Source organism: Simochromis diagramma, unplaced genomic scaffold (genome assembly GCF_900408965.1).
Source record: "Simochromis diagramma unplaced genomic scaffold, fSimDia1.1 OVJJ01000501.1, whole genome shotgun sequence".
NCBI classification, from domain to species: domain Eukaryota; kingdom Metazoa; phylum Chordata; class Actinopteri; order Cichliformes; family Cichlidae; genus Simochromis; species Simochromis diagramma.
Window position 1 is genome coordinate 76153 of NW_024387320.1, and position 26498 is coordinate 102650.

Consider the following 26498-nt stretch of genomic DNA (forward strand, 5'->3'; position numbering starts at 1 on the left):
CCCCTGACATAAGACAACCTAATTGGTTAATTTCTGTCAGATCTTAAAATTGCTGGGAAAATAAAGTGACAACCTTTCATCAAGTACACATCAAGAGATAAACCAAATCCAAATGACTTAAATTCCTCACATGCAACACATTCTGTTCTCCGCTTAAATCACTGAGCTATGAATTTCATATGGATTTTTACCCAGAGCTAATAGGTGTGATAATACATGATAAGAGAAGATTAATTAGACAAAAACAACAAAGCACCAGTTGCACAACATGAAGTTTAAGGAATGTTTTATTCAGAAATGTGTTTGACTGGTTTCTCTATATCCCTATACAGTCCGAAGATGAATCATCGTCTCCGTTCTGATAATGTTGCCAAGAAAATTTCAGTATCATTTCTTATGTTTAAAATTCAAACTGAAAACAAAAACAAACAAACAAACATACTTGCTTTGATCTACGTGCAGCATTCAATTGTGCGAAATGCATACTGCATCAACTGAAAACCTTTATGCAGTAGCCATACATTTCATCTCTTGATTTTGAATATGTGGACTTTGAAATGTGTGGGTTATTATACAAAACTTAAAAAGGAAATTCGATCACATAACCACAAGCAGCAAGAAGGGTGATATTTCCAAGAGGCACTACAGTCTGAGTCAGGAAAATGTAAAAAGCAAACCTATTCAACTTTCCACTTAATTTTTATTTATTTATTAAACATTTGACTAATTCCAAGAAATCCAACAGCACTGTCCTGAATGAGCAACAACACATACTGGACTGGAAACTTGTCAGCAAAGAAAAAAAAAATCATTCAAACTGAAATGTACATTTTAAATGATTGCTATCCAGTGTTAACTGAAATTCGAACACATCACAGAATCCAGCTTTACTCCTTCTATTACATAATACTGCTCTTTGGGGTTATAAAAATAGTTTAAGCATATATGCCTACTTGTGCTGAGAGATGACTCCTGCCGATCACACTGCTTTATTGCCAAACAACACACAAAAGAAGAAGAAGAAAACTCCATAACACTGAGTAACATCTTAAAAAAGCAACAGCGCAACACAAAAAGAGAAGAGCCACACTAGATCACGTTAAAGGTGCAGATTGGGGCATAAATGGCACATTTGTTTGAATGAAGAGCAGACTCATTACGTGCAGTCGCTCGGTTAACCAGCTTCTACTTATTCATCTGATCAGCATTTCAACTGCCCTCATTTTAGTCCATTTCCCACCAGAAGTACAACAGGAAGCAGAAAGGAACTATGAAATGGTTTGTTTAAAAGAACAAGGTTGACATACAGGAAATACTTTGTGTTCCTGTTAACTTGAGCACTCAGTGACCACTTTATTAGGAACCCATCTGCAGTATAAATCAGTCGAATACAAATGCCGTCTCTTTATGATGCTCACAATTGTGATGTAAAATCTAAGATCGGCAGATTACCTTTAATAGGAGGCTTATGTTATAGAAGTACAATGGAAACTGTGTGTCGTGCAATAAAGGTACATTCCTCCAATTACATTTTCACTTTTTCGGTGAAATTAAAAAGGTAATGTATCCTGGACTGAATTTTATTCTCTTCTCTAATAACACTTGCAAACAGATGCGGTCTAACTGATGAAAACTGATGAGTTGCAAAAATATTGTCAAAATAACATTGCAGTGCAGTATTACAAAAGTAGATTTTAAGGTCAGACTGCACTGTATACCTAATAAAAAGGACACATTAACTGATTTTATTCTTCTCCTTTCTCCACTACAAATAAAATAAGTATTTCCCAGAATGTCAACCTATTCCTTTAACTTCTCGTGTGTATTGTATACATTATATCGGCAAAAAAAATGATTCTTAAACCCCAAAGATTATATATTAAAAAAAGGTTTAAGACAACCTACATACAGGGTCATTTTGCTCATGTGCACCTTCTTTTATGAAAAAAAAAAAGAGAAATGCTTTTGATCTTTTTGTCATTCATCAATAAAACATCACTGAATTTAGAAACAGAGGACAAGTCACAACAAAAGCAACAGATCCAACACTTTAAAGCTGATACTATTCATCCCATTCATCACAAATACTATAAGGCTGATTTGACTCTGTTTAGGGCTCAACATTCCTTCAGTCCTGTAGGAGTATGCTACAACGCATACTACTCAGGCCAACCATTAGGCTTTATACTACCATGCACATTCCTTTTAAGCTAGAGTCAAACGTAGCAGCAGTGCCACTGGTCTCTGAACACTGCTTGGCTTTATGTTAATATATACATCTGAGAGCAGTGTCATCTATGCTGTAAGGAGTCTAGAAAACTAGCACACTTATCACAAAGTTAAAAATCAAAATGATACAGCCAGGCAATTATTACACTGCATGACCAACTCCAAAGTCCAAGCTGTGAGACTTGTGGCGGACTTCTGTTCGTCCCGGATGGTAGAGTGAATACCTGCAAAATACCGTAAGTCTCATGCTACTGTTTTATGGCTACTTTTTTTTTTTTAATAGTCAAAGGCATTTATATTTGAAGTGCAATTAAAGCTGTAGGTACAATGAGGAGGATAGTACTGCTGCAGCTCCTAGGAAGACTAAGAGAGTCTGCTGATTTAAACTCAGACGATGGCACTGCCCTGTTAATGGAATGAATGGACGAAACCTCAGTTTATCAATCAAATGCTGAAAAAACAAACAAACAAACAAACAAACAAACACAGAAACAAACAAAAAACAACAAAAAAAGCGGGATGAGGCAGAGTCCAACAAACCAACACAACTCGAAGCTTTATGGAATTGGGGCTGGAAACGGAGCATCCAGTGTTTAAAACTGCTGGGGCTTCAATAAACCAGCCATTTCTCTCTTTTTCCAGACATTCTCCAACATTATTACAGCCACACTAAAGAGTGTGAAATCAAAGAGAATCAAGAAATATACACAAACAAATCAATAGTAAACCATGATAGAGGGCAGCCACTTTCATTCACTGGATGAGTACTTAAAAAGTTTCCAACTAGACAGAGAGAAATCAAAGACAGATATACAAAAGAATAAAGTACAAAGGCAAGGCAATCTCACTTGTGGCCTCTTAAGTCTCTCAAAAATATTCACCTCACAGCCATTATCTACACTTTGCATTTGGCCATTTGTACACAGTGGTTCCAAATGCACCATTAACCTCTCAAGAAACTGTAGAAATCAGCCTATTTACAAGTCTGTACAACCACCCTGCAGAGCTCTTTCCATCTCCCAGTAGACCCAATCCACTAAAAGCGGGATACCTGAGTTTTCAATAGAATGCTTCAAACCCACTCGTCACGCTTCACTGCACATTTCACAGGATCTTTCACACAGCCACATGCACACAATTAATTAAGCAAGTTATTTTCTCCATAAGGATGCCGACTGTAAACCTATGTGGGAAAAAGCCACAAACACACCAAAATCAAAACTTAAAGTCCTTCCAGAAAGACAGCTAATGTGCTCTTAAAATAAAACAATTGAGAAGGAGGTATCGAGAAGGGGAATCTTACAGCAGGTGGCAGCTAACTGAGTGGCCACTGACTGTCTTGAATAGGAACCTCTGATGCTGTGCTAGCATATAAACAGACATTAAGTAGGCCAGGATTTGCTTCAGGCAAATAAGTGATGGAGACCTTCCTGGGAGACTTCATTCTGGCTGTGGAGGTCAGAGGAAAAGATCTGACTGCTGCCACCAGGGTGGAAAAGTGGAGCACAACTGGACTTGGCTCATCTCAGTGAGTGGGGGCTGCATGTGGCACAGAAAACCTGAAAAGAAATAAATAAAGGTCAATATTTACCAGCCTCGGGTTAAGTTGAGACAAAACATTACACAAAAACAAATTGCAGATGGATTAAACACATATACTTGCTATTATTCCTGCATAACAAGATTGAGAGGCTTGGGTTTCCTCTCTGAAAAGTCACCATTTAAGACTCAGCTCTGATTTTCTGGGCTTCAGTAATACATCCTCACACTTAACATGTGCTTGTACCATGCTCACTGAAGCATGGAAAGTCTGATGCTACATGAAAAATAGAATTGAGGTTATTGGAATTTCTTGCCCCTTCCTGAGCCTGGTTCTGTTGGAGGTCTCTTCCTGTTAAAAAGGACTTCCCACTTTCGCTAAAGTGCTTGCGTTAGGCAGGGGTCATCTAATTGATGGGGTTTTCTCTGTATTATTCTACCTCAGTAGACTGGTTTTTTGTACGTTTCTGGCTGTAAGTCAATCATACTCCAGTCAGTCTCAGACATATCACAGTTAAATGAAATCTTGTTTAAGCTAAAATCTTAAATCTAGACAGTGACCATTGTAAACACTTTACCAATCTGTTAAAGTGCAGACATCCTCATAGAGGAACTAGCATAGCTATAGACTCTCAGTAGTATTTAGAAATGAGTGAAATCATTTTAAAGTGCTGTCAACATTGTTTACTGTACATCAATATGATCAGATGACTCCATGATCCCAACAGAAACTGCTGTCTCATGGAAAACTTTGTACAAAATAGTGCTTTTGATGCATCAGTGCAAGTGACTATACCAATAAGTGTATTCAAAAAAGTGCATATTTTCCAGCCAAATTGAATTAAAGCTTTTCCCTTTGTCATAGGAAACCAGTTGGTTTACAATTAAGCTGCCCCCTTAGGTTTACATCCTGCCACACAGTCTGCTTTAATATGAAATCCATTCAGGAAGTAATTATGCAAATTCACAACCTACTAAATGGAGGAAAAAGTTCAAAGTTACTGGTGTGAACTTCACTTGCCTCTGAAGTCTCTGCACTAGTTCAGCCACCAGGGAGTCACAGATTCCTGGGTATTTTTCTTCTGCCTGAACAATGGCCTTTCGCAGCTCCTCTGCAGCTTCTGGCTTGCCATTACTTGTCTCGCCTTTCTGTTTCAACTGTGAAAGTGACAGCTTTTAGATGACATAATGTGAACTGCCTAATTCTAAAGAAAACTGCAGCCTCTAACATAAAATGGAACATAAACTTAAAGGTACACTGTGTAGGATCAGTTGCCGTTTGTAAACTCTGCTGACTCTAAAAAAAACTGACAGAGAGAACAGCGGTGGTTCAGCAAGCTAGAATGAATGCAAAGGGAGCAGCACAGGCAGGAAATTTACTGCTTTACTACTTAAAACATTACATTCAAGGGGGAAATGGTTAGTTGTTGTTTTTTTAACTCACTGTTGTTCTGGTTAGAGGTAAAAATAAACACAGCAATATGTGTACATAATCCTGCAGGAGGGTGTTACGTTACAGGATTTAATGAGGCTGAAATGACAGAACATGCCTCACATTGTCTGGTGTCACCTTTCTGCTGTGTGTGTGGCCATAATCACACAGGCCTAGAGACCAGTTGGCAACCACCTGGGAACCTCTGTTTGGCTTACTTTCAAGGCTATTTTATAGCCAGGACAATCTGCTAGCGACCAAAGCAACCACAAGAAGGTTTTAGGTACAGCACCATAAACTTCTTTTCGCACTAGTGCATGTGTGCTACCTCCAGCAACTACTCTCCACCTGGGTGGGAAATGCATATCTTTCTTTAATGACTTGTGATGCCAGATGGTCACCAGGCCTGTGTGACTGGGCACTTAAGTTTCTCTCACCTGCTTCTTCCTCTGCTCTGTAAGTGTCTGTTCAACTAAGATTAATTTGCACTGTTTACAGTATTTACAGTATATAGTCCTTCCTATGACATCCTGAACACTGCTATAGGCTGAGGACTCCACACTGAGGCCCTTCAACATAAACATATACTTCCATTGTTAGTAAAATCCTGCTGGGTACACCTTAAGTTGGTGTGACCAGTTGAGTACCAATTACTTATCTATTCATCAATGATGAATATTTTAATATGGGACAAGAAAGCGATGCTTGTACCTCTGAAAAAACTGGAGAAAAGATTGTTGATAAGCTTTGTGACAAAGGCCTCTTTGGATTCTCCTCCACCTGGAAAAAACAAAATACTTTAATTTGAAAAACCAAATAGGGACCTTGAATAAGGCCTTTTGAAAGAGCCCATTCCTTACCCGATTCCTTTCCAACTCAGCAGGCCGTGCTGCTCCATTCTGGACCTTTTTCAAGTCCTTTTTCAGGTCCTTTTTAGGGTCATTTGTCAGGTCATTTTTCAGGTCATTTTTCAAATCGTTTTCCAGATCCTTTTCCTTGATGGTGTTGAAAATCCATTTATCATTACTAGCATCATCACCTCCAGATGCCTGGCCATCTTGTTCCCTACAATCAAGCAGGATTTTAGGAACATCAGTGGACTACAGTTGATAGACTTTACACCTGCACCCCAACACTGAACTGAATAAGGTTGGTTTAGATAACTTACTCATCAGATTCGGAGCCAGATTCATCCCGAGACTGTTCTGACTTCCATCTCTTGTATCTGTCAATCAGCTCCGTCAGGTAGGTCGTCTTTTTGGCATGCCTTACAATATACCTATGTTTTAACAACTCTTTGGCAGTTGGCCTCTATAGAGAAAACATAAAAAGAAAATTTTGAGCAATTAATAGAGTGGATTTCCTCTTCTTCTTTTCATTTTCAAGCTTAAAAATACAACTTAAACTCAAAAAATGAACTTTTTTTTTTCTTAACACTTACAAAGCTAGCCTCCTTATTTAAACAGGCTTCAACAAATTCTTTAAGTGGTTTACTGTAGTTTCCTTCCAGTGTTGGCGGATTGTTCTTTGGGATGAGGAATAAAACTTTCATCGGATGAAGCTCAGAGTGGGGAGGCTCTCCTTTAGCCAGTTCTATTGCTGTTATCCCTAATGACCAGATGTCTGCCTAAAAAAAGGAAAACATTTGCAACCAAATGCCTGGTTTTTAAAATAGCAGAACACAAACATTTTGACAGCAAGCTCCATGACATGACACTCACATTGACTGACTTAAGTAACAAGGGTGTATTTGAGGAAACTGTGCAAAAACAAGACTGTGACATAGCAGCTGAGTAGACAAGCCACACTGACTCATGTTGTGGTCATAAAAAAAAAAAAACCCCAAAATAATATGGGTCATTTTTAGTCAAGAATACTCATCTTAAGCAATGCTGACAACAAAAACAAAGGTCAACAAAGCACTAACATGAAAAACAAATTGGGAACAATTTTATATGAAACAGTATACATTCATGACTAATTGTACAAACTTGTTTTAAAGCAAAATATTGATCTCGAATTTTTTTTTTTAAAGAACACAAAGTTATGACAAAGATTTTGCTGGGACAGCTGTTTTTAAGTTTAAATGTGACCGTGATAACACACAATATAAGATAATGCTAACCTTTGAATCATAGGCCGATTGCTTTATGACTTCAGGTGCCATCCAGAAGGGAGTTCCAACAAATGTGTTTCTTTTTATCTGTGTATCTGTCAACTGACCCGCTACTCCAAAGTCTGCAAGCTTCACGTCACCCTGTTCTGACAGCAACACGTTGGCAGCTGAAACAGCAGTGAGAAAAATAAAAAGCTAGTGAGATGCATCACATAATGTCAAAGACCTATTGGTAGACCCATACCTTTTAGTTACCACAGGAACTAAAAAAAACACTAGAGAAAAAAAAATTCTGACACTATTTTCAGCCACATTAAATTACACCTGTAGAAATGTTAAATGAAATGGCCTCCTCCATCACCCATCACTACTGTAAGACAAATATTATCTATGATGGTGTAGAAGTTGAATATTACAGGGCTGAACGGGATTTCAACTAAGTGTAAGACGTGGACAGATATTAGTGATATGGCTTGTGTGTAAATATAATTATGGCTCAACACTTAGACAAAAAAAAAAAAAAAAGACATAACAGATGCTGGAAGTTGTGAAATGCAAGCTTTTGTAAGTAATTTCCTAGCAAAGAATGATACAAAAAGATAGATTAAAGTCTCACTTCAATATTAGCAAGATGATAAAGGGCTTGCTCTCTAAATATATTTTTTAAAACAAGGCGATGTATGTACCAGACTGACCTTTGATATCTCTATGTATTTTCTTTTCAGAGTGCAGATACTCAAGACCTTTCAGGATTTCCCTTAGGATGGTGGCGATCTGTGTTTCATCGAGTAGACCCGGCTCCATCTAGGAGAATGGATAAACTCTTGACTCTGGCTGTTATTGTGACAACTGTCATAATGGCCTTACATACAAACAAACACTTTAAGTCTAAATTATCTTCAGATCGCAATTCATAACAACTTACCAAATCAAGGGCTGATCCTCCACCCAAATATTCCATAATAATCCATAATTTTGTACCCTGAAAAATAGACAATTCCATTGGACAGTGTTTAAAGTTATGGTAGAGACAGAAAACAGTACTCATTCAGGTTTCTAATAACGGGAATAGTTGTGGGTACTAGTTATGTCATGGGGTGTTTTGTGGTGGGAAAAAAAAAATCATGTTAAATAAGTGAATGATAAATAACCATTTTAATAACTGTTCCACTGCTGTACACTATATGCCACATCTTCAGAGGTACAAATAGTGGAAGATCAATCAACTTTAGTTTTTTGTTTGTTTGTTTGTTTTTTTTATAAGTGAGAGACCTTTCAGCTCATTCTGATATTAGTACTCTCACTGTTTGTTTTGTTTTGGGGGGTTTTAAAAATAAATTTGGTGTGCCTTTGCCCTTCATACTGTTCAAGACTTCTAGGAAACAACATCACACAGAATTAAATGTAATAATTGGAACTGTGTTATTGAGATTCAAGAAAACCTAGTTTTGGTTTATTGAACCACTATATAGATAGACCAAGATAATTAAAATTACACCCTAATTATGACACAAACTTTCAAATTTTATGATTTGAAATTTTATGATACACAACTCACTGGCTGTTATTGTGACAACTCTCATAATGGCTGGATTTTGAACATGGAAAGAAACAAATACGTTTTCTATCTCATAACAACCTGTGACGGTACATCAGCTGTACAGTGAACAGTCAAATTATAACTACAGGACCCTGCGAATGTCATTTCATCTTGCTTACACTCAAGTGCATGCAATCTGCATAATATTATACATCAGCAGATGTTTTCTCAGTTGGTGCTGCTGCCTCACAGATGGAAACCAACACCCAACAACGCAGCCACACACCAATATCTTGACTTTCTTTTATTTGCATTCAGAGGATGGTCATTTTTCTGACTTCTTCTCATTTCTTTTGATTTTACTTTGCCATACACAAACTTCAGTGTCAGAAGCTCATTGTTTTTTGTGGGGTTTTTTTAGCTTTTACTTATTAGCTTGCAGTTCACATCTACGCAATACAACCACACCCATCATCAGATCAGTACTGTAAGGAGCACCTTGGTTTATTACCAGTTCTTGTGTTATTTCTAATACAGATGCAACAATCCAACTTTTTCCAGTTCGGATCCTATACAGAGACTCGATCTGGTATCAGACCAATCTGATACCAGTGTTAAATAAATAATCTGTATTTCTCTCAGTGAGAAAGAGTCAGGGAATTAGTCTTTATGTGGAGGGCAACACTGTCTTCCTAACTTTCTAAAGTAAAGGAAATAAACACCTTCAAGAGTATAAATTTTACAGGACTGGTATTTAGAAGCAAAGTAATAAATGACATTGGACCAAAGTAACAAAATAAAAAAAATGGAAATATATATTAACATAAATTCATGTTTTACCTACTTTATTTGCACTCAGTCATTAAAGTCACTAGTTTCCTTTCCTCTGACTAACTACTTCCTTTTACAGCTCCTCACATCACACATAAAGTAAAAGCTTATGCTGCACGATCCACTTCTAGGAATAAGCGCTTCACCTCCTGCGGTGCCAGACATTTGATTTTTGTTTCACGATATGTGCGAGTGAGAGAGAAAAAGCATCGCTGTTAGTTTTTCAGTTCTGTCGATGCACCTGACTGCAGTTAAATTAAAAACATTTCTAAACTTAGAGATGAAGGCTGCCGGTGGAGCTAGACTGAAACACTTTAAACTGCTGTCAGCTTCTTCAAATCTTCTGCTAGCAAACAAACCACTGATGATGTGTAGCATGTGATATGCAATCCAGTTTTTCAAGCCAGGTTCGCACTAATATTCAATCCTAACATTGGATTAGTGCATTTCTTATTCCTAAGTGGTTTTATAAAAGTTCATGTAGTGGACACCAAAATTTAATAATATACTGAGGAGGTCTAATTAACACTGGTTATAAAACGATTAGAGTACCATTTTTGATGCAAGTTGCAACAGCTGAGTGTCAGAACCACTTCTGCTTCTCCTGCCCACTATAATAAGCAGATGTTAAAATGCTGACCAGACAACAACTAACTTCAAGTTTATCTATAACAAGGCACACAAACACACATTATCCTTGTTTCTCCCTCCTAAACCTATGTGCGACTTATCCGACTCAAAAAGGCAGACGTCCCTTAAACAACAATAGGTGGGCAGATTTCTTAGTATATATGGTACAGCATAAAGCACGAGCTGCTGTTCATCAGCTGCTGACTTCCAGACCACTAGACTGATTAAAATGAGAAGCTATCTGTTCCTTGAGATGCATGTGGGATCAATGATGGATGAAAGCAGATGATATGGGGTTTTTTCACGCAAATAGCAGTACCAGTCTAGAAACTCCATGGACACAACATACACATCATATTTACATACTAGAAACACATTGGACTCAATTCTCTCCTTCAGCCAGTCACATAATTTGAGCTAATGGACCACTTCTCTCGTTTCTCATCTTAAGTACCACAGTAAATGCTCTGAGAGCCACTCTATCACATTTAGTGTGAAAATCTATTCTAGTTACAAAAAAGTGTCTCAGTGATGCTGTAAATACAGCTACTACAGTAGACCCACGCTTTTACTTTTTCCTTCTCTTTTTTAATCTGCAAATAAAACACCAACACCAAAGCTGAAATTCAACAGTTTGACATTATAATCATGTCTCTTTTACATATGTACATATGGCTTATAAACTTTGACGTAAACAGCCCACAGGGCATACACTACTGTAATCCCAGGCCAAGTCGAGTTATTCTATACTAATCTGCACCATTTCACAGACAATACTTCCTCCATTGTCTATTTGCATTATTTATTTACATAAATTGCCATCACTTGCTTACAAGAACACACTACAAACAAATCCATTATGTCAAGCTTCAGCTTTTACAAGTTCACGCAACGATATTCTTCCTGAGATTAAAGCTTACCTTGAGATAGGATCCAAAATACTTGGTGATGAAAGGACTGTCACACTGGCTGAGAACTGTGATTTCCTGCTGAATATCTTCTATTTCATCCTCCGCTTCCTCCAGATCAATAATTTTAATGGCCACAACTTTCTGAGTTCGATTGTCGATGCCTTTAAAGACTTCACCGAAAGAGCCTTTGCCTATCCTCTCCAACTTGGTGAAAAGCTCCTCTGGATCAGCTCTGAAATTCTGATTGACAGAGAAAAAAGACGTCGAGAGAGAAAAAAAAAAGAGGACATTTAAAGTAACATCAAACCTTGTCAGAAAATGTAAAAGCTTAAGTTTAACAAATAAATATCCATCCATCATCTTCTTATTCAATACATGGTCGCGGATGGGCTGGAGCCTATCCCAGCTGTCACTGGGTAAGAGGCAGGGTACAACCTGTCCAGGTTGCTAGTGTTAGCCAGGTTGCCAGGGCTAACACAGAGACAAACACTCAGATTCACAGCAGAAGACCAGACCAGGTGTCACTCTTGTCAGCTAAAACCAGGAAGATGAGGCTACAATTCTCACATGCTCACAAAAATTGGGCAAGAGAAAATTGGAAAAATGTTGCCTGGTCTGATGAGTCTTAACATCTGCTGTGATGTTCAGATTTTAGGGTCAGAATGTGGTGTAAAAACAACATGAAAGCATGGCTCCAGCCTGCCTTGTATCAGTGATTCAGGCTGGTGGTGGTTATATAATGTGGAGGCCATAGTCTTACCATACTTCAGGGCCCTTAATACCAACTGAGCATTGTTTAAAAATCATAGTCTATCCATTAGCGTAACTAATCATGTCCATCCCTTTATGACCACAGTAGGGCTGCCACGATTAGTCGACTAGTCACGATTACGTCAACTATCAAAATCGGCGACGACTAATTTAATAGTCGACACGTCATTTGAAGCTTTGTAAGATCCCAAAAGACGCAGGAATAAGTAGTAGGATTTAAGAGTGTAATAACGGACTGAAACAGAAGACGGCAGCACTGCATGTACAAGGATGCCAGCTGACGTTAAACCCCGAAGAAGAAGAAGCTGTGTCCCAGAATTCACAGCGCGGCCCATTGCAGCCCTGCTCAGTTTCCAACAATGGCGGCAGCTAGTTAGTTTTAATATTACTCTTATTATTCTTTATGGGTCACAAAATAAACATTTAACATATTTTCAGGCGAGAATGTAGCTGTGTAAACCTCAAATATCTGCTCAGTTTATCAAGACACCACATATTTTCAAAAGCGCCCTGACGTTTTCGGAGACGTCTGTTACCCACCAGCTCGATAGCTAGCCGGGGTTCAAGGCTCACTAGAGCCGGTGAGAACACCGGACTCCCAGCAAATCGTTTTCAAACCCACCGCCAGTCTTTCGCTACTCAGGTTAAACATGATATATAAGTCACTTAGATAACTTAAAAATGTTATTGTTTGGCTTTTTTCAGTATTTTATTTGTTCCTGAGTAAATCGGTTTGGCTGAGATTAAAGTTATAGTTTTTACACAGCTAAATAAACGTCAAGCAGACAGCTGATCATCAGAAGTGTGAGATGCTCGAGAATATACTCCGGTGTCCTGTTATATTTTAGATAGCAAGGAGCAGACGGCTGAGTTTATTAAACTTCACTGAAACAATCCGCAAATTTCATTAAAATTTAATAAACTATCATCTTGTCTTTATTTTTAGTTAGCACATACCTTAAACACTTAAAGCTCTAAGCTAATGATAGTTATATAAGAGCAGATGCTCTGCTGGTGCAATAAGTTGTACGTTTTACGTCCAATGGATGCATAATCTGATTAGTCGACTAATCGCAAAAATAATCGGTGACTAGTCGACTATCAAAATAATCGTTTGTGGCAGCCCTAGACCACAATGTAGCCATCTTCATATTGGTGCTTCCAGTAAGATAATTCACCATGGCACCAAGTTCAAATCATCTAAAACTGGTTTCTTGAACATAGCAATTCATTTACTCTACTGTGATGCTGTCATGTCAATATTGAGCAAAATCCCAGAGGAATGTCTCCAGCGCCTTTTTGAATCTATGCCTTGAAGTAATAAGGCACTTCTGAAAGAAACAAGGGTCCAAACTAGTACTGGCAAGGTACACTTAATAAAGTGACTTGTGAGCACACTTTACAATGAAACAGATCTGCAATAAAGAGGTAGTCTGCTTTTTTAGCAGTACACTGTCAGAAGGTTCAGGGAATTGTTTCCACTTAAATAGTAGAAACAGAGACATCCTCTTCGTGTTTTCTTGTGTCAATTTAGAGGTTAAACACAGCCTCCTTAATCCAGCACAGATCCAATGTAGACATCATCAACACTGTTAAGCACGTATCACCTTGTTGACAGGTGATATGACAAGCTTTCCATGTTAGGAAAAAAAATAATAAGAGTTGGGTTTAGGAAAGTCAATTCTGATCAATAACAACATGCTTCGTTTGGCTGTGATACCAATTTAGAAGATTGGTTTAGCTTTTAAAACCCTGTCCACATGAAAAAGGTTCCCTCCCCCCCCCACTCCTTTGTAGCTGACAGTTGGTCAATAGTAGACTTTCAATCCAGTTACAAGTCCATCAAAAGTATACTTCTCAACTTTTAGGCAACACAGTTGGAGTGTAAGGTTAGATGAAGTCACCCATTTTTTTGTTTTAAAATCAGCTGTCACCACAACAAGCCTTTGAATTTCCTCTGACATTTCACAACTCTAATTACCATACTGTGATGACACACTATACATTGAATCCAGTCACCATCAAATCCTTTGTTACCAAAAATACAAACATTAGATTTACAAACTGGCCTTGACCTATGAATGCAGGTTAACCTTATCAAGTCAATTGGGTAATCTCATTACACTTGATAAAAGTCACTCTATATTAAATATTTAAAACTTATCAAGTCAAATTTGTGGCTTTGAGCTACACTTACATCAAAAGACAGCATAACACAGACCTGACAAAAGCTTAATGACCCTTGCACCACAAAGGCTAAGCATAAATTGAAGGACTACACCCTGAATTATTGACTGAGCTAAATGGCTTATTTCCCCATGGAGAACCAGGAAGGCAATAATGGTCTTCAAGCCAGGCAGTTCAATTTCCCTTCATATATGGCAATCATTAACCCAAACAGCCTGAGCAGAGCTTGGAGTGACTTACTTTTCATAGCAAAGATGGCACAGAATATTGAAAAAACAAACAAACAAACAAACAAACAAACCTCTCTCTAACGCAACGTAAACGCTACAAAGCTAAACTATAATAAAATATTTATACATATTTTACAGCAGCTTTGATTTTTTTTGGGGAAGATTTTGATGTTTAATTTACCACATAGCTTTGGCTTAAGTTGACACAATATATTGCTTGTGAGTTTCCTAGATACTAATTTCCTGTAAAAGTGCTAATGCAAAGTGGTCAAACCTTTTTAGAAGATGAGTTGAGAGCTGCAATCTGGCAAAGAGTGAGGCTGCTGAATTTGATAGAAATGGAACTTTACAAACAAATAAATCAAAGCAGTGCAGAACAAAGCAGAGTAGAAACAACAACCAAAATACTATCATAACACTGCTGTGATCAGTCATCCAGGTGAAAATCATAACGTTGAGGCTGACCTCTGAAAAAACAATGTGGAAAAACAACAAAGGCACTGTGACCACAGACGACACATGGGAATGTACTTGCCATATCCACAGTCAGCAGGTTTACTCCAACAACCAAAGCTGCCCGAACCTCGCTCTAAAACCTTGTGTTTAATGCTCTCCCAGCTGCTCTATACAACTGTGTAGTCTAATGTCATCCACACACCACAGTGCCGCACCCTCAGGGGCGAAGACTCAATGTCAGCCACCCAACTGCATGCAAAGCTATGGGCACATATCTGATGTTACCTTTTAACCTGTGTTGTCTGTGGACATGTAAATGATTAACCAATAATTCATAGAGTTTCACTGTGTGCAATCAGTTACCTGCAGACAATCATGCATGCCAAGTTTCATTCTTACATGCACTGTAATGTGGCCTACTTTACTTAAGCATGACGTGGCAGGATAACCATAAAGTGGTCGGTGCATTTGATAGATAAAGTTATAAATTAACACAACTAATTTCCAAAAAAAGTTTAACATTAAATAGAAACAGTAATGAATTAATGAACTGATTTTCAGGACATAATGAATCCACAATTATTCTCCTCTGATATTACACTGAAGATTGTAAGATTCTTAAGTGCTGATGGGTGTAAACAAGTGATCTACTTTTTTTTTTTTACAGCTATATTAATACATAATGCTGTATGGTTTTATATATTCAGTTATTGGGACAGGGCTAGACATTCTCTAGCTTCAGCTTCAGAAATACCAAGAGAATTAATTTCTCAGGTTTTCATGTTTTAAACAGACCTATTACTATTATTATTGCTCTTTTCCAAATCCACTAAATTTTCCAGCTTGTTTTTATTCTGGGATTCTCTTGTTGGAGCTCTGCAGGATTTCCAGTTCACATTGATCGTTCTTTATGTTAAACTGTGCTTTGGTGTAGCCCCTCAGTTCATCCTTTTCCCCCTACATTTAAGCTCTTTGAAACTTTACTCATGTTTAATATGAGGATTCATTTTAACAGTATATATGATAAATAAATTACATTTTAAAACTCCAGAAATCAGTCCAAAATGCAATCTTTAACCTTGGATCTGATCTCGACTACAATAAACATTATATGAATTGACCGGCCAGATGAATTACAAAATCATTTTCGATAATGACATTCTTTTTTTTTTCTTTCCAAAACTCATCTAGCTGGACTTTGGCAAATACGACAGGTGCATTTATTGGAAAGCAAAGGTTACCGTAACTCGGATGCACATTACTTTCGGTTATTTGGCAAACTTGAAAAAAAAAAAAAAAAAAAAAAAGAAGTGAAAATGCCAAGTGACCAAGTTAGCTCGCAGCTGAATGTCAGATAATAAAACACAACACAAAAAATTTCAATTTACCTGAATCCCCGGCAGTCCGCTCTGAATTGGAGAGTGAGCCATGGCGTCAAGTCAGCAAAGATGACGCCTTTCCTCGTCTTTTCACCTCTATTTATCAGAGGTATAACGTTTCTTTCCTAACAACACCCTGCTGTAACTGACAGAGCTCCAAACTATGAAAGACGTGCTACCTTATTAAAAGACGACGTCTCCAAACCAAAATAAAGTCAGGTTCACTTGTCGGCTCCTACTTTGAACCGCCTGCCTGCTTTCTCCTGACTCGCCTTCCGCAGTTAACGTTAGCAGACGTTAGGTAGGCTAGCGACTTTAGCAGCTGGTTAACAAACAGTTAGCAAAATAACTGCGTCGCAGGGTCCTCTCCGCGCGGGTTTGACAGTTTCCGGGTGAAAGTAATACAGGTGCAGCATAAAATAATCGCGCAGAGCGAATACATGCAAACTGTTATGGAGTTTGGTCGCTTGTTGTTCTATTCTCTCATCACTTTTCTCTCTTGCCCGGCGCCATCTTGGTTAATATCATTTTCGTTTAGCGAAAGGACCAATCAGCGCGAGGCACAGCAGATGTCGTCATTCGTAAACCAAAAAACGTCACAAGTTAGTACCTTTCACTTTTCTGCATGGACATTTTTCTGGGGAAAACAAAGATATATTTGATGTGATTTAATTTTAGTCATGCCAAAACTGAAAAGCTCATTCTGTTCCCAAGAAACTACAGAAACCAAAACTGCTGTCCTACACTATTTATGAGCTTAAACAATAGCGCCTTTTCTTATTTCTTCTCCTTCTTTCAGCTGCTCCCTGTAGAGGTCGCCACAGCGGGTCAACTGCCTCCATCTCACCCTATTATCCTAGCATCCTCCTCTGGCCTCTCTTCGTCCCCAGCCTGCTCAACCTGAGCTGCCGCCCCCCGTCATATCCATACTGACAAAAGTGTCAATTCAGTCCAATTTTTTAAATTGATATTTAATTGCTTTTTAATTTGAGTGGGTGAAAATCTTTACAAATAAGTGTCAGTCGTTAAAATTGTCAAAGACATGTTTATAAAAGTCTGCTTTTTTTCCTTTTCTTTTTTAAATGACATCTATATTCTGTATATTTTTATGCATAAATATATACATTTAAGTCTCAAACTTAAATGTATATAATACGTGAATAATGTTATAATAAGTAAATAATGAGGGAAAAATTGCTTTTACTTCTTCTGCTTTATTACAGTATGAAGGTAAATACCAGCATTTTACACAAAATGCATGAAAAAACTGCACTTACCTAAATTTGCATTTAATAGCTCCTGCTACTAAACTTGATATTTAGTTATAAATGGTAATGTTTAATTAGCTTTCCTTATAGTAGCTACACTATTAAAATACTGCTTAATGTATGCATTTGAATATCCGTAACAATATTTGAATACTAATCTAATAAGGATAGCTTATTCTATACGCTTTCCTTTCCTGTGTTTGGGCATATTTTGTTGATAATAATTTCTATTTTTCTCCATAATCCACTTATAATTTAAATTCTCTAAGTTCTTTAAATTCATGTTTTCTCACTGTTTTTCTCCAGACAGTGGTTTCTTTCAGTGTGCTGCGACAGAGGTATGTGACGAAATCTCCAGAGAAAGGAAATTTTACACTATAAAACTGTTGGTCATTTGCAACACATCAATGTCAACAAACAAACAAACAAAGGCCTCATGCTGGTCTTATACTGGTATGAAACTCTTTCACTTGCAGTATGGCTCATGGGACTGGGGTACTAAACCTGGCATGTGTCTCTCCACTATAAATGCAGTGTTTTATATTCCAATGATCTGTCTTACCTACTTATTAGGGGGGGAAAAAACTATCTACCTACTACCTTAGCTACCTGAAAATGTTATAACTTACTTACATGGAAGCTGTAAGGGAAAATTTATATTATACAAAACAAGTAGTAATACAGAAGCATGAGAAGTTTATGATTAGGTACCACAGTTATTTGACATCTGAACTAATTACACTCCAAAGTATGATTTCACCAACAGTGCATTAACTGAAAAACAAAAATAAACCAACATAAAAAAAACATTACATTGCAAACTTTATCATTTAGTTAGTAATAATTTTGCTAATCATTTTCTGATATTTGAACATTTTATGTTCACATGTGTGAGCTTGCCGGCATTTCACTGTAATTATTTAAACAAGCAGCAGATGATGTTTTGTTCAAATATTGAACATATTAGTAAAGGCAATAGTAAATTATACTCTTCCTAAAATAATATAAGATTTTCTGTCTCAATCACCAGTGCAATGGCAAGAATACTTCCACTGATAACACAGGTTTTTGCTGTGTGATATTGGTGCTTTTTGACTTGAAGACTGAATGAGAAACACATGGAAAGGATGAATGATTATGAATAATGATTATTTAATCATTTTTTCTCACAGCTTACACACGTATATATAAAAAAGCAATTATATCCCATGACATATAATTGTTCTTACCTTATTCTCTTTTTAATTACTATTGTTTATATGAATGTAATGGTAAAAGACATGCCTCTGCCATAACAATATAAAATATTTCACAGACACACACAACACACACTCTCCCCTGTACACTTTCTCTTATTCACTAATAATGCATTTTTTTAATGATCTGCTTTTATCTTAAAATGTTCACATATTGGATTGTTTGTAACTGCCATCGTAGCTTTCAGCTGAGTCTCTCCTGACCATCTTGATCTCTGCCTTCTCATGCTTGTCTTTATCATCTTCATCAACCTTTTTACTAAACTGGTCCTCAATTTCTGAAGGGTCAATATAAGTGTAGAAATACGCCATAGTGGAAAAGATGATGCACACTAAAACTAAGAGAGACGCAAAAAGGACGTACTCTGCCCACTGTAAAAGAAGAGGAGAGAGACAGGGGGACAAATACAATGTTAGCATTTTTGCACATGCATGGCTTCTGCATGTTTGATATGTATTTGATATGCTGCATTTTTTTCTTACTTTGTTGGGAAGTTTTGCAATCTCAGCCACAATCAGGACTATGAAGTTACCAATAGCAACTGTAAACAACCAGCCGGCTTGCAGCACCGCTTTCATGTTACTAGGTGCCTAAAGTCACAAAAAAGGGACCCAAAATGACAAAAGTCATGGAGAAAGAAACTATTTCATAGACTAATTGACTTGTCATTTAAATGTACCTGTGAGTAAGAGAACTCCAGACCAGTAACTGAAAACATCACTTCACCAGCAGTTATGAAGAAGTACTGTGGGATCTGCAGGGCCATGTGAACTGAGTTGGGTTCTATGTCCTCTACCACAGTAATAGAGTCCTGACACTAGAATAAATAGATTGAAATGTTTAATTTTTACATGTGAAAATCCCCAAGATAAAGCACAATAACACCAATATTTCCATTATTTGTCTGTTTGTTCATTTGGTGCTCTTTTCTCTTTTCTTTTCTTTCTTCTTTGAATGATCAAAATTCATGATATTAAAATCATTTGGAAGACTTACATTTGGTCCAAAGACAAAAGTGCTGGGTATGAAGAAAGTGTATGAACCTCCAAATCCAAAGTCCTTAATGTATTCGCATGACTGTGAACCACTCAACAAGGAGAATTTGGTCCTGATCATTAGAAAAGAAAATATTGCTAAGAAACTGTAGTACTGTTTGCATAAATTATTGCTGTGTTAGTTAGTTAAAGTAGAAACATAATTCTTACTCTCCATTCTTTATTGTGGAATAAGTGGAGAAATAAAATGGCTCAATTAGTCCCAAGTCCACTGCAGAAGTGGTCACGTTCACAGGCATGTTCATTCCATTTACAAATCTGAAATATTTACATAGTGAGCAACAGCATTAATAAAGTTACATCAGTGTATGCAGTTCCTAGCATTTTCAATGATTTATTTAGCACATAAAGATTATGATTGTAACTAATATGATTTTCTGACTTGATAAAAGGTTAAAACAATTTAAATTTCACTTACCGGATTTCATTGTTACCTTGTCCTGGCTTGGAAGTCCAGTCTTGAGTCTGTGAAAATATAACATTGCATGCTTAATAATTTAACAATTAAAAGTCCTCTTGTGTGTCTTTGAATTCATTATCACTCACCAGAAGCCATTCATCACTAATAACTGAGGGAATAAGAAGAGTTTGTCTGGATTTCCTCTTCAAGAAGATGGTTTGTGTGATCCCAGGGCTGCCAACTGAAACAATGATTTGCTCTGTTTCAAATGTGAAGTATTTGTCACTGGCCTGGAAAACCGAGAAAGTGTTTAAGAAGGTCAAACAGTGGTAATAATTTGTACATAAACATATTTTCATGTCATTTTCAATTCGTTAATAGATCGTATAGTGTTATGAATAAGACGACATACCTGAGCTGCATTAAGAGTCAGCGACTCGTTGCCCGGCAGATTGACTGTGACTGCACTGCTGCCCATGTTAAGTAATTTCAACTGACTCTGGGAGGCAGATGGAAACACTGGCAATGTTTTCTGAAAAACAAGGAATACGAGTTTGTTTTTCCAAAACTCAAAGAGTCAATAAAATGAAGTGAATTAAAGTTTTGCTTATTTTACAACACATATCTTTTTTTTACTCACATCAATTTCAACCTGGACCAAAGCAGCACAGACAAAAGCCATAGCAGCCAGAAACATCCCCACTGTCATTCTTTTTAGTGGTCTGTTGGATTAACATGAAGTTTTGTTACTAACTTTTGATTTTATATATTACGTAAAATAAAAAAACAATGTTTATTTTAAGTGAAAAGAATAGTTTTCTTTTAAAGTCATCTAATATCTGAAAATTCAACATTAACATGAAAATTTGGGGTTTTATTTAGATTGTGTAGAAATAGAAACAGGTGTGCAAGCTCTTCCTTTCCCTGTCTTCCGTTTTTGTTGAAAAGCAACATGATTCATACAGCTCCTTAGGCTCAATATTAATGAAATTGCTGCTAACAGTGAGCTAGCTTAACACAGTCATTTTCAACATAGGAGTTTGAATCACATCTCAAAACAGCCTAAAAAGCATTTTAGCTTTAGACCACTGTTAATAGACCAAAAGATTTTCTGGACAGAACACCTGACATTTCAGAAAGGTCAGTTATTATTCAGTGAGTCATGAATAAAACTACGGACATTTTTGTATTTGTAACATCTATAAAATCACAGGCTGTGTAGAAGTTATGGGGTAGCAGCGCTATGCTAACGTGGACCGACCACCTGCTAGCTTCCAGACGTGGAATTAACTGTAATTTCATCATCGACCATTTGATGAAAAATATTAAATGGAGCTGATCTATAATGATGAACTTTGATAGCAGATCAAAACCGTAACAGTAAAGGTCTTTTAATAACCCTTTGAAGTTAATGTTATGGTGTTATGAAACATGTAAACCACAGATACTGAACGTAGTTCATTGTATTTCTTACTTACGTAAAGTTAAAGCCACATTTCTTAATCAGGGGGTAGATTACGCTGTCCATGATAGGTACCAGAGTCAGGATCAAGATGGGGTTGAAAATCTTTTAAAAAATATTACTGCATTGTTAGTATCCTCTTAAATAACATGTATTATGTCATTTTAAGTCAATACGATGAAGCTGCTTTAACTTACCTGCATTTGATCGGGCTGTATAACAAGTTTCCCCTGCAGACATAAGGACAATATTATAACATGAACACACTGTATTGGTCAATTATTATGATTACTTTTCGCTGCAATTTTTTTTTTTATTTTTTATTTTTTGTTACCAAACTTACAAAGTATCCATTCATTGTGGTAGCTTGCAGCGTCCATCTGGATCCCTTTAAATTAGACCACAATTTTAATTTCCTCTTAGCAGCAAGTGATTTAAATGAAGCCCATTTAAATTAAAAACAAAATTTACTGTACCTTCTGGTCAAATAGGGTCCAGAACATTGGCAGTGGGATGTATAAAAAGAGGACTTTCAGCACCATTTTGATTTGAGCAATCAGGAGTTTCTACAAAACAGGCAGACTGAATGTAAACAAAACAACATTATTCTTATAAGACATTAGAGAAATATATAAAATGAAACTTACATCATATTTTTCCTCTGCCCAGTCCATCCAGTGCTGTCTCCTGGGGTACTGATTGCTCCTGTGCCTGTAGCGGTTTTTAACGGCAAACTGAGAGAAGAGCAAAGAGTAATACTGTTTTTAGAAACATTGATTTTTAGAGTTGTTACAATAGCATTTATGGCTGATTACATAAATGCAGAAAAGGCTTATATAAACAACTTACCCCAATACATTTACACACATCCAGCATTATGTTTCCCTCGGGTTCAGCTTTGTAGTACATACCACTCCCGACAATAAACACCACTGTTAAGGGAACATCACGGGCAAATCATTAGTTTCAGAATACAGTTTATTTACCCACCCTTTACTTTTTGCTTCATGTTTTGAATTAGTGTCCTAATAATTTAGACATACCGAGTGCAACCACCATTAATGCTGCGGGGACACCGAAAGCCAGGGAATAACATTTCTGCTGACTGTAGATGCCGCACTCCTGACCTGCAGATAGAGGCCAACAGCTTTCATTCAACTACAACTTCAACTAAAGACAAGCACTTTTCCCTGCATGATTATTAGAATGTAATTGTTGTCATTCCTGCATGTTTATGGCACTTTAACTTGATATTTTACTTTAAATGCCTACCTCTCAGGATTGGAGTGATAATGGTGGACAGGAGACTCCCACCATTGATACAGAGGTAGAATACAGAGAAGAAAGTTCTCCTTTGCTTATCCTGCGTAGAAAGACAAGTCAGTAATGTGTTTTGCAAACAGTACAAATACTAAAGTGATAATTATCTATGTAAACCGCTGCCTTGTTGGTGTATGTCTTTGAAAAGGTGGTCGAGTTGTATTAAACTCATAATATAAATGGGTTACAGCATAAGCTTAGTATAGCTATATAAGTGGTAATTCTAGGCTTTTAAATATTAAATAACAACTATTAGTTAAACCCATGGTTCTCTAAAGGTTACATGGGTACAAGATTGAGGAAAATGAACAATTTGGTAACTATAGTAACTTAATCACCAATTTAGGATTGCACTCCTCTAACAACATCAAACACCTGTTTAGCCAAGAATATAGATCGCTACATTACTCACACTACACTTGGCTGTGTTATACTGGTGGTTCAATCCGGTGTGTCCCACTTATAAAGCTTGAATACATTCACTTCCTAATTACTATAATTTCTAGCTTTTATATCACATCATGTATCATAAAATAGTTCACGTTTAATTTTAGATTTATTCCATATTTTGATGAACAGCACATTATACAGATGTGACATGCTTTTGTCTTTCCCTCAGATTTTTTTCTTATTTTTAAACTGTAATGTTCACAACCCAGAGACAAAGGTTTCTTGGACTTTACAGACAGATTTCCTAGACCCCTTCTTCAGGAGCCACACATGTAGTACTGCTACCCATCGTTAACCACCATCACCTCAAATTTGACATAATACTCATAATTCCCATCAGCCACATCTTTAATTTGTGTTTGGCTTGAATGTAGTAATGTTAGCATGCTAACAGGTGAAATAAGAAACATAGTAATAGGTATACCTGTTCGTCAGTTTTAGAATTGTCATCGTGAGAAAGTGAGTGATGACTTTGCAATTTATCTGAGCTCATTTTTATTATCACAGAATTTGATAATGGAGAGTTGCATAGAAACCAGGGGGAACAAGGGGATATATTACATGCAATAAAATACTTGAACTATGGATGCTGAAATTACACGTTCAACCACACGCCAGAGGTTAAACATTAGAAGAAGACTCAGCCAAAGAAAGTATTTTGAGAAAGTTAACAGTCTAACCTGGTGCTCACTAAATTGGTCTCCACCAAAAGCAGCCACACAGGGTTTAATGCCACCAGTGCCCAGAGCAATGAGGAAGAGACCCACCATGGACAACGCACTGAATGTGAGGAAGAAGAAATGAATGAGCGTGGTGCATTGTAGAAATATATGATGGAAACTGTGACTCAGTAATTTAAGACTTCAGAAGAAAAGATACCCACACATGAAAGGTCATGTTGTCTGGTGTCCCATCTCTGTTTGAGTCGGTAATGTCATGAACTGCACTGACAGCCATCGCAACCTGTCCAATCGTATAGACAATGGACAAGTAGACGATAGTCCTGAGTGAGGAAGATTGAAAAACAGAGCAGTGAGAAAGTACACGTGTACGTTCCTTAAGTAAAGGCTCCACTCGTCTTTACAAATGAACATTCAGAATTTAATTATGAGCATTTTATTCATTAGAAGACTAATACAAATTTTGTACTATTATGTGTAAAAGTATTCAGTTAAATGACCTTTGTCTGTCGTATTATTACACAGTTATCAGTATCTACGAATATGTTTCTAATCAGTTCAGTAGAATTGAAGTTACCTTGGTGCAAAAAGAGGATGATCGGGTAAGCGCTGTAGCTATACTTATTTAGATTCTGTCACAATAATAAGGCTACAAGAAATAATAGGATGATAAATGTCTTCATGCATTAAAGAGGAACATGATCTTGTGACTCACTTGAACTTTCCCAGCCAGGAGTCAGCCACAATGGCCCCAAGGATAGGGGTCAAGTAGCAGAGAGCCACAAAAGTGTGGTAGATGGATGTGGCCAAGTCTTCATCCCACTGCAAGAAGTACTTAAAGTACAACACCAACACAGCTGTGGACAGGCAGGGAAAAGAGGCCTTCTTATTTAATTATCAAATGTACATTATTTATGGCACAGGTTTTGATGTTGCCTTAAATTATGCTAATAAGGACCGTTGTAGTTCACCAATAGTGTTATCCTCCAAAACAATCAAATAAAGGGTTGGTTTAAGCACAAAAATCAGAGGGTTAAGTAGGCTACTTAGTAATTCAAGTGTCCGTGTTCACTGTCATGGCTACATTATTCATGGTTCCTGGATGAAGTGTTCTCACCTCGCATTCCATAGTAGGAGAACCTTTCGCAGAACTCATTCACAACAATGAAGAAGATACTGAGTGGGTAGCCACACACATCTTTGCTCTGGTGGGTGGTGAAAAAGTAAAAGGATGAACACCACACCAAAATAAAAGCGTACAAAACTAAAACTAAAACAAAAAAAATACTTGGACCTGCATAAAGCTGAATCGACGGTGTTGAGGAGTACCCGGAGAGTTTGTGGAATCAGTATAATTATTCTAGCCAACTGTTTACAACTGGTTAACAGTAGTTACTGCTAGGCACTACTAGGTAGCTTAATTTGAATATCTTAGCACAATTTACTAATAGATTTGAATGTATCGCTGCAAAATAAATAAGAAGAAATTTGCTGATAAAATCAATATAGTAGAATAAAAAACACAATGATTGCAGATAAACACTGAAATGCTTAAAGTACAAGACAAATTTGTCAAAATGTAGCGCTTAATTACATAAATATAGAAGAAGAATGAATAGCAAAGTACAGCATATGCAACGTAGAAGCATAAATAACTTTAGTGCTGAACTGAGGTTCTTACAGAGGTACTAACATTTAGTTAATAAAAATATATCTTTATAGCTTTATTGGTATTTATTGCAGTAATAATACAGAGTTGGTGTATAAAGTGCTGACGTCTCCTTTGTTCTTATGTAGCTGTATAAAAAACCCAAAACTGTACTTTACCTTTCCTTTACCTTTCCCTTGTTTCTTGGGATCTTCTTTGTCTATGCAAAAATGAATGTAATTGTTATTATGATTAAAAAACAGAAATAAGAGACTAATATGCAGGCTTACCAACTTCCTCAGTGTTATATAAAAAAAGCATTTATCTGTCAATGATTCATTGTGTGCAGTAAACAAGAGAGCGATAGATATGTAGATAGATAATTTATTGGTCCCACAAAGAATATTGTTGTGTTACAGTAGCAGGATAAAGAATAAAAAATAGTACAGTCTATTAAAAAAAAAAAAAACAGTGCAGTTAACAAAAAAGGTGTTACTGGCACCTGGTAAATATAGGTACACAACGGTGATAGAAAAAAAAAAAACAAAGAAAAGAAAAACTGTAAAAATAAGACTGAAACTGTGTAAGACAGTAGTGCAAATTGCATTAATAAATAAATCTGAGATCCTAATATGTTTGGGATCTTTGTCCTGACAGGTGCATTCACCTGTTAAACTCCAGAACTCTTCATTCTGTAAGTTTTTAAG

General features: G+C 36.9%; 2 protein-coding genes across 2 annotated transcripts; both read right to left on the reverse strand.

The window, feature by feature from the left end:
• Positions 1–271: 271 nt before the first annotated feature.
• LOC120717384 (serine/threonine-protein kinase 24-like) lies at positions 272–16783 on the reverse strand. The gene is made up of 11 exons (XM_040005330.1): positions 16261–16783; positions 11238–11468; positions 8242–8298; positions 8012–8120; positions 7326–7483; positions 6642–6827; positions 6369–6511; positions 6061–6265; positions 5912–5980; positions 4790–4926; positions 272–3788 (listed from the first exon to the last, which is right to left on the reverse strand). Exons 1-11 carry the CDS (start codon positions 16300–16302, stop codon positions 3755–3757), a joined length of 1371 nt encoding a protein of 456 aa, XP_039861264.1. The 5' UTR covers positions 16303–16783; the 3' UTR covers positions 272–3754.
• Positions 16784–17447: 664 nt separating this feature from the next.
• On the reverse strand, positions 17448–26196 carry LOC120717605 (solute carrier family 15 member 1-like). The gene is made up of 22 exons (XM_040005742.1): positions 25971–26196; positions 25261–25348; positions 24859–25000; positions 24347–24466; positions 24144–24243; positions 22966–23056; positions 22737–22820; positions 22543–22625; positions 22341–22427; positions 22170–22259; positions 22037–22081; positions 21891–21923; positions 21710–21798; positions 20872–20953; positions 20644–20763; positions 20378–20521; positions 20250–20296; positions 19982–20089; positions 19773–19884; positions 19456–19593; positions 19259–19366; positions 17448–19147 (listed from the first exon to the last, which is right to left on the reverse strand). The coding sequence occupies exons 2-22, from the start codon at positions 25265–25267 to the stop codon at positions 18923–18925; spliced, it is 2055 nt and encodes a 684-aa protein (XP_039861676.1). The 5' UTR covers positions 25268–25348; positions 25971–26196; the 3' UTR covers positions 17448–18922.
• Between the last annotated feature and the right edge of the window lie 302 nt (positions 26197–26498).

Coding starts and splice junctions, on each gene's coding strand:
- LOC120717384 (XM_040005330.1), bottom strand. CDS start 16,302: ATGGCTCACTCTCCAATTCAGAGCGGACTGCCGGGGATTCAG. Junction 6,828..7,325: donor AATCGGCCTATGATTCAAAG/GTTAGCATTATC, acceptor TCCTTTTTTTAG/GCAGACATCTGGTCATTAGG. Junction 6,512..6,641: donor TAAATAAGGAGGCTAGCTTT/GTAAGTGTTAAG, acceptor TTTTCTCTATAG/AGGCCAACTGCCAAAGAGTT.
- LOC120717605 (XM_040005742.1), bottom strand. Junction 21,799..21,890: donor TACAGCCCGATCAAATGCAG/GTAAGTTAAAGC, acceptor ATTTTTTAAAAG/ATTTTCAACCCCATCTTGAT. Junction 20,297..20,377: donor TTAGTGATGAATGGCTTCTG/GTGAGTGATAAT, acceptor ATATTTTCACAG/ACTCAAGACTGGACTTCCAA.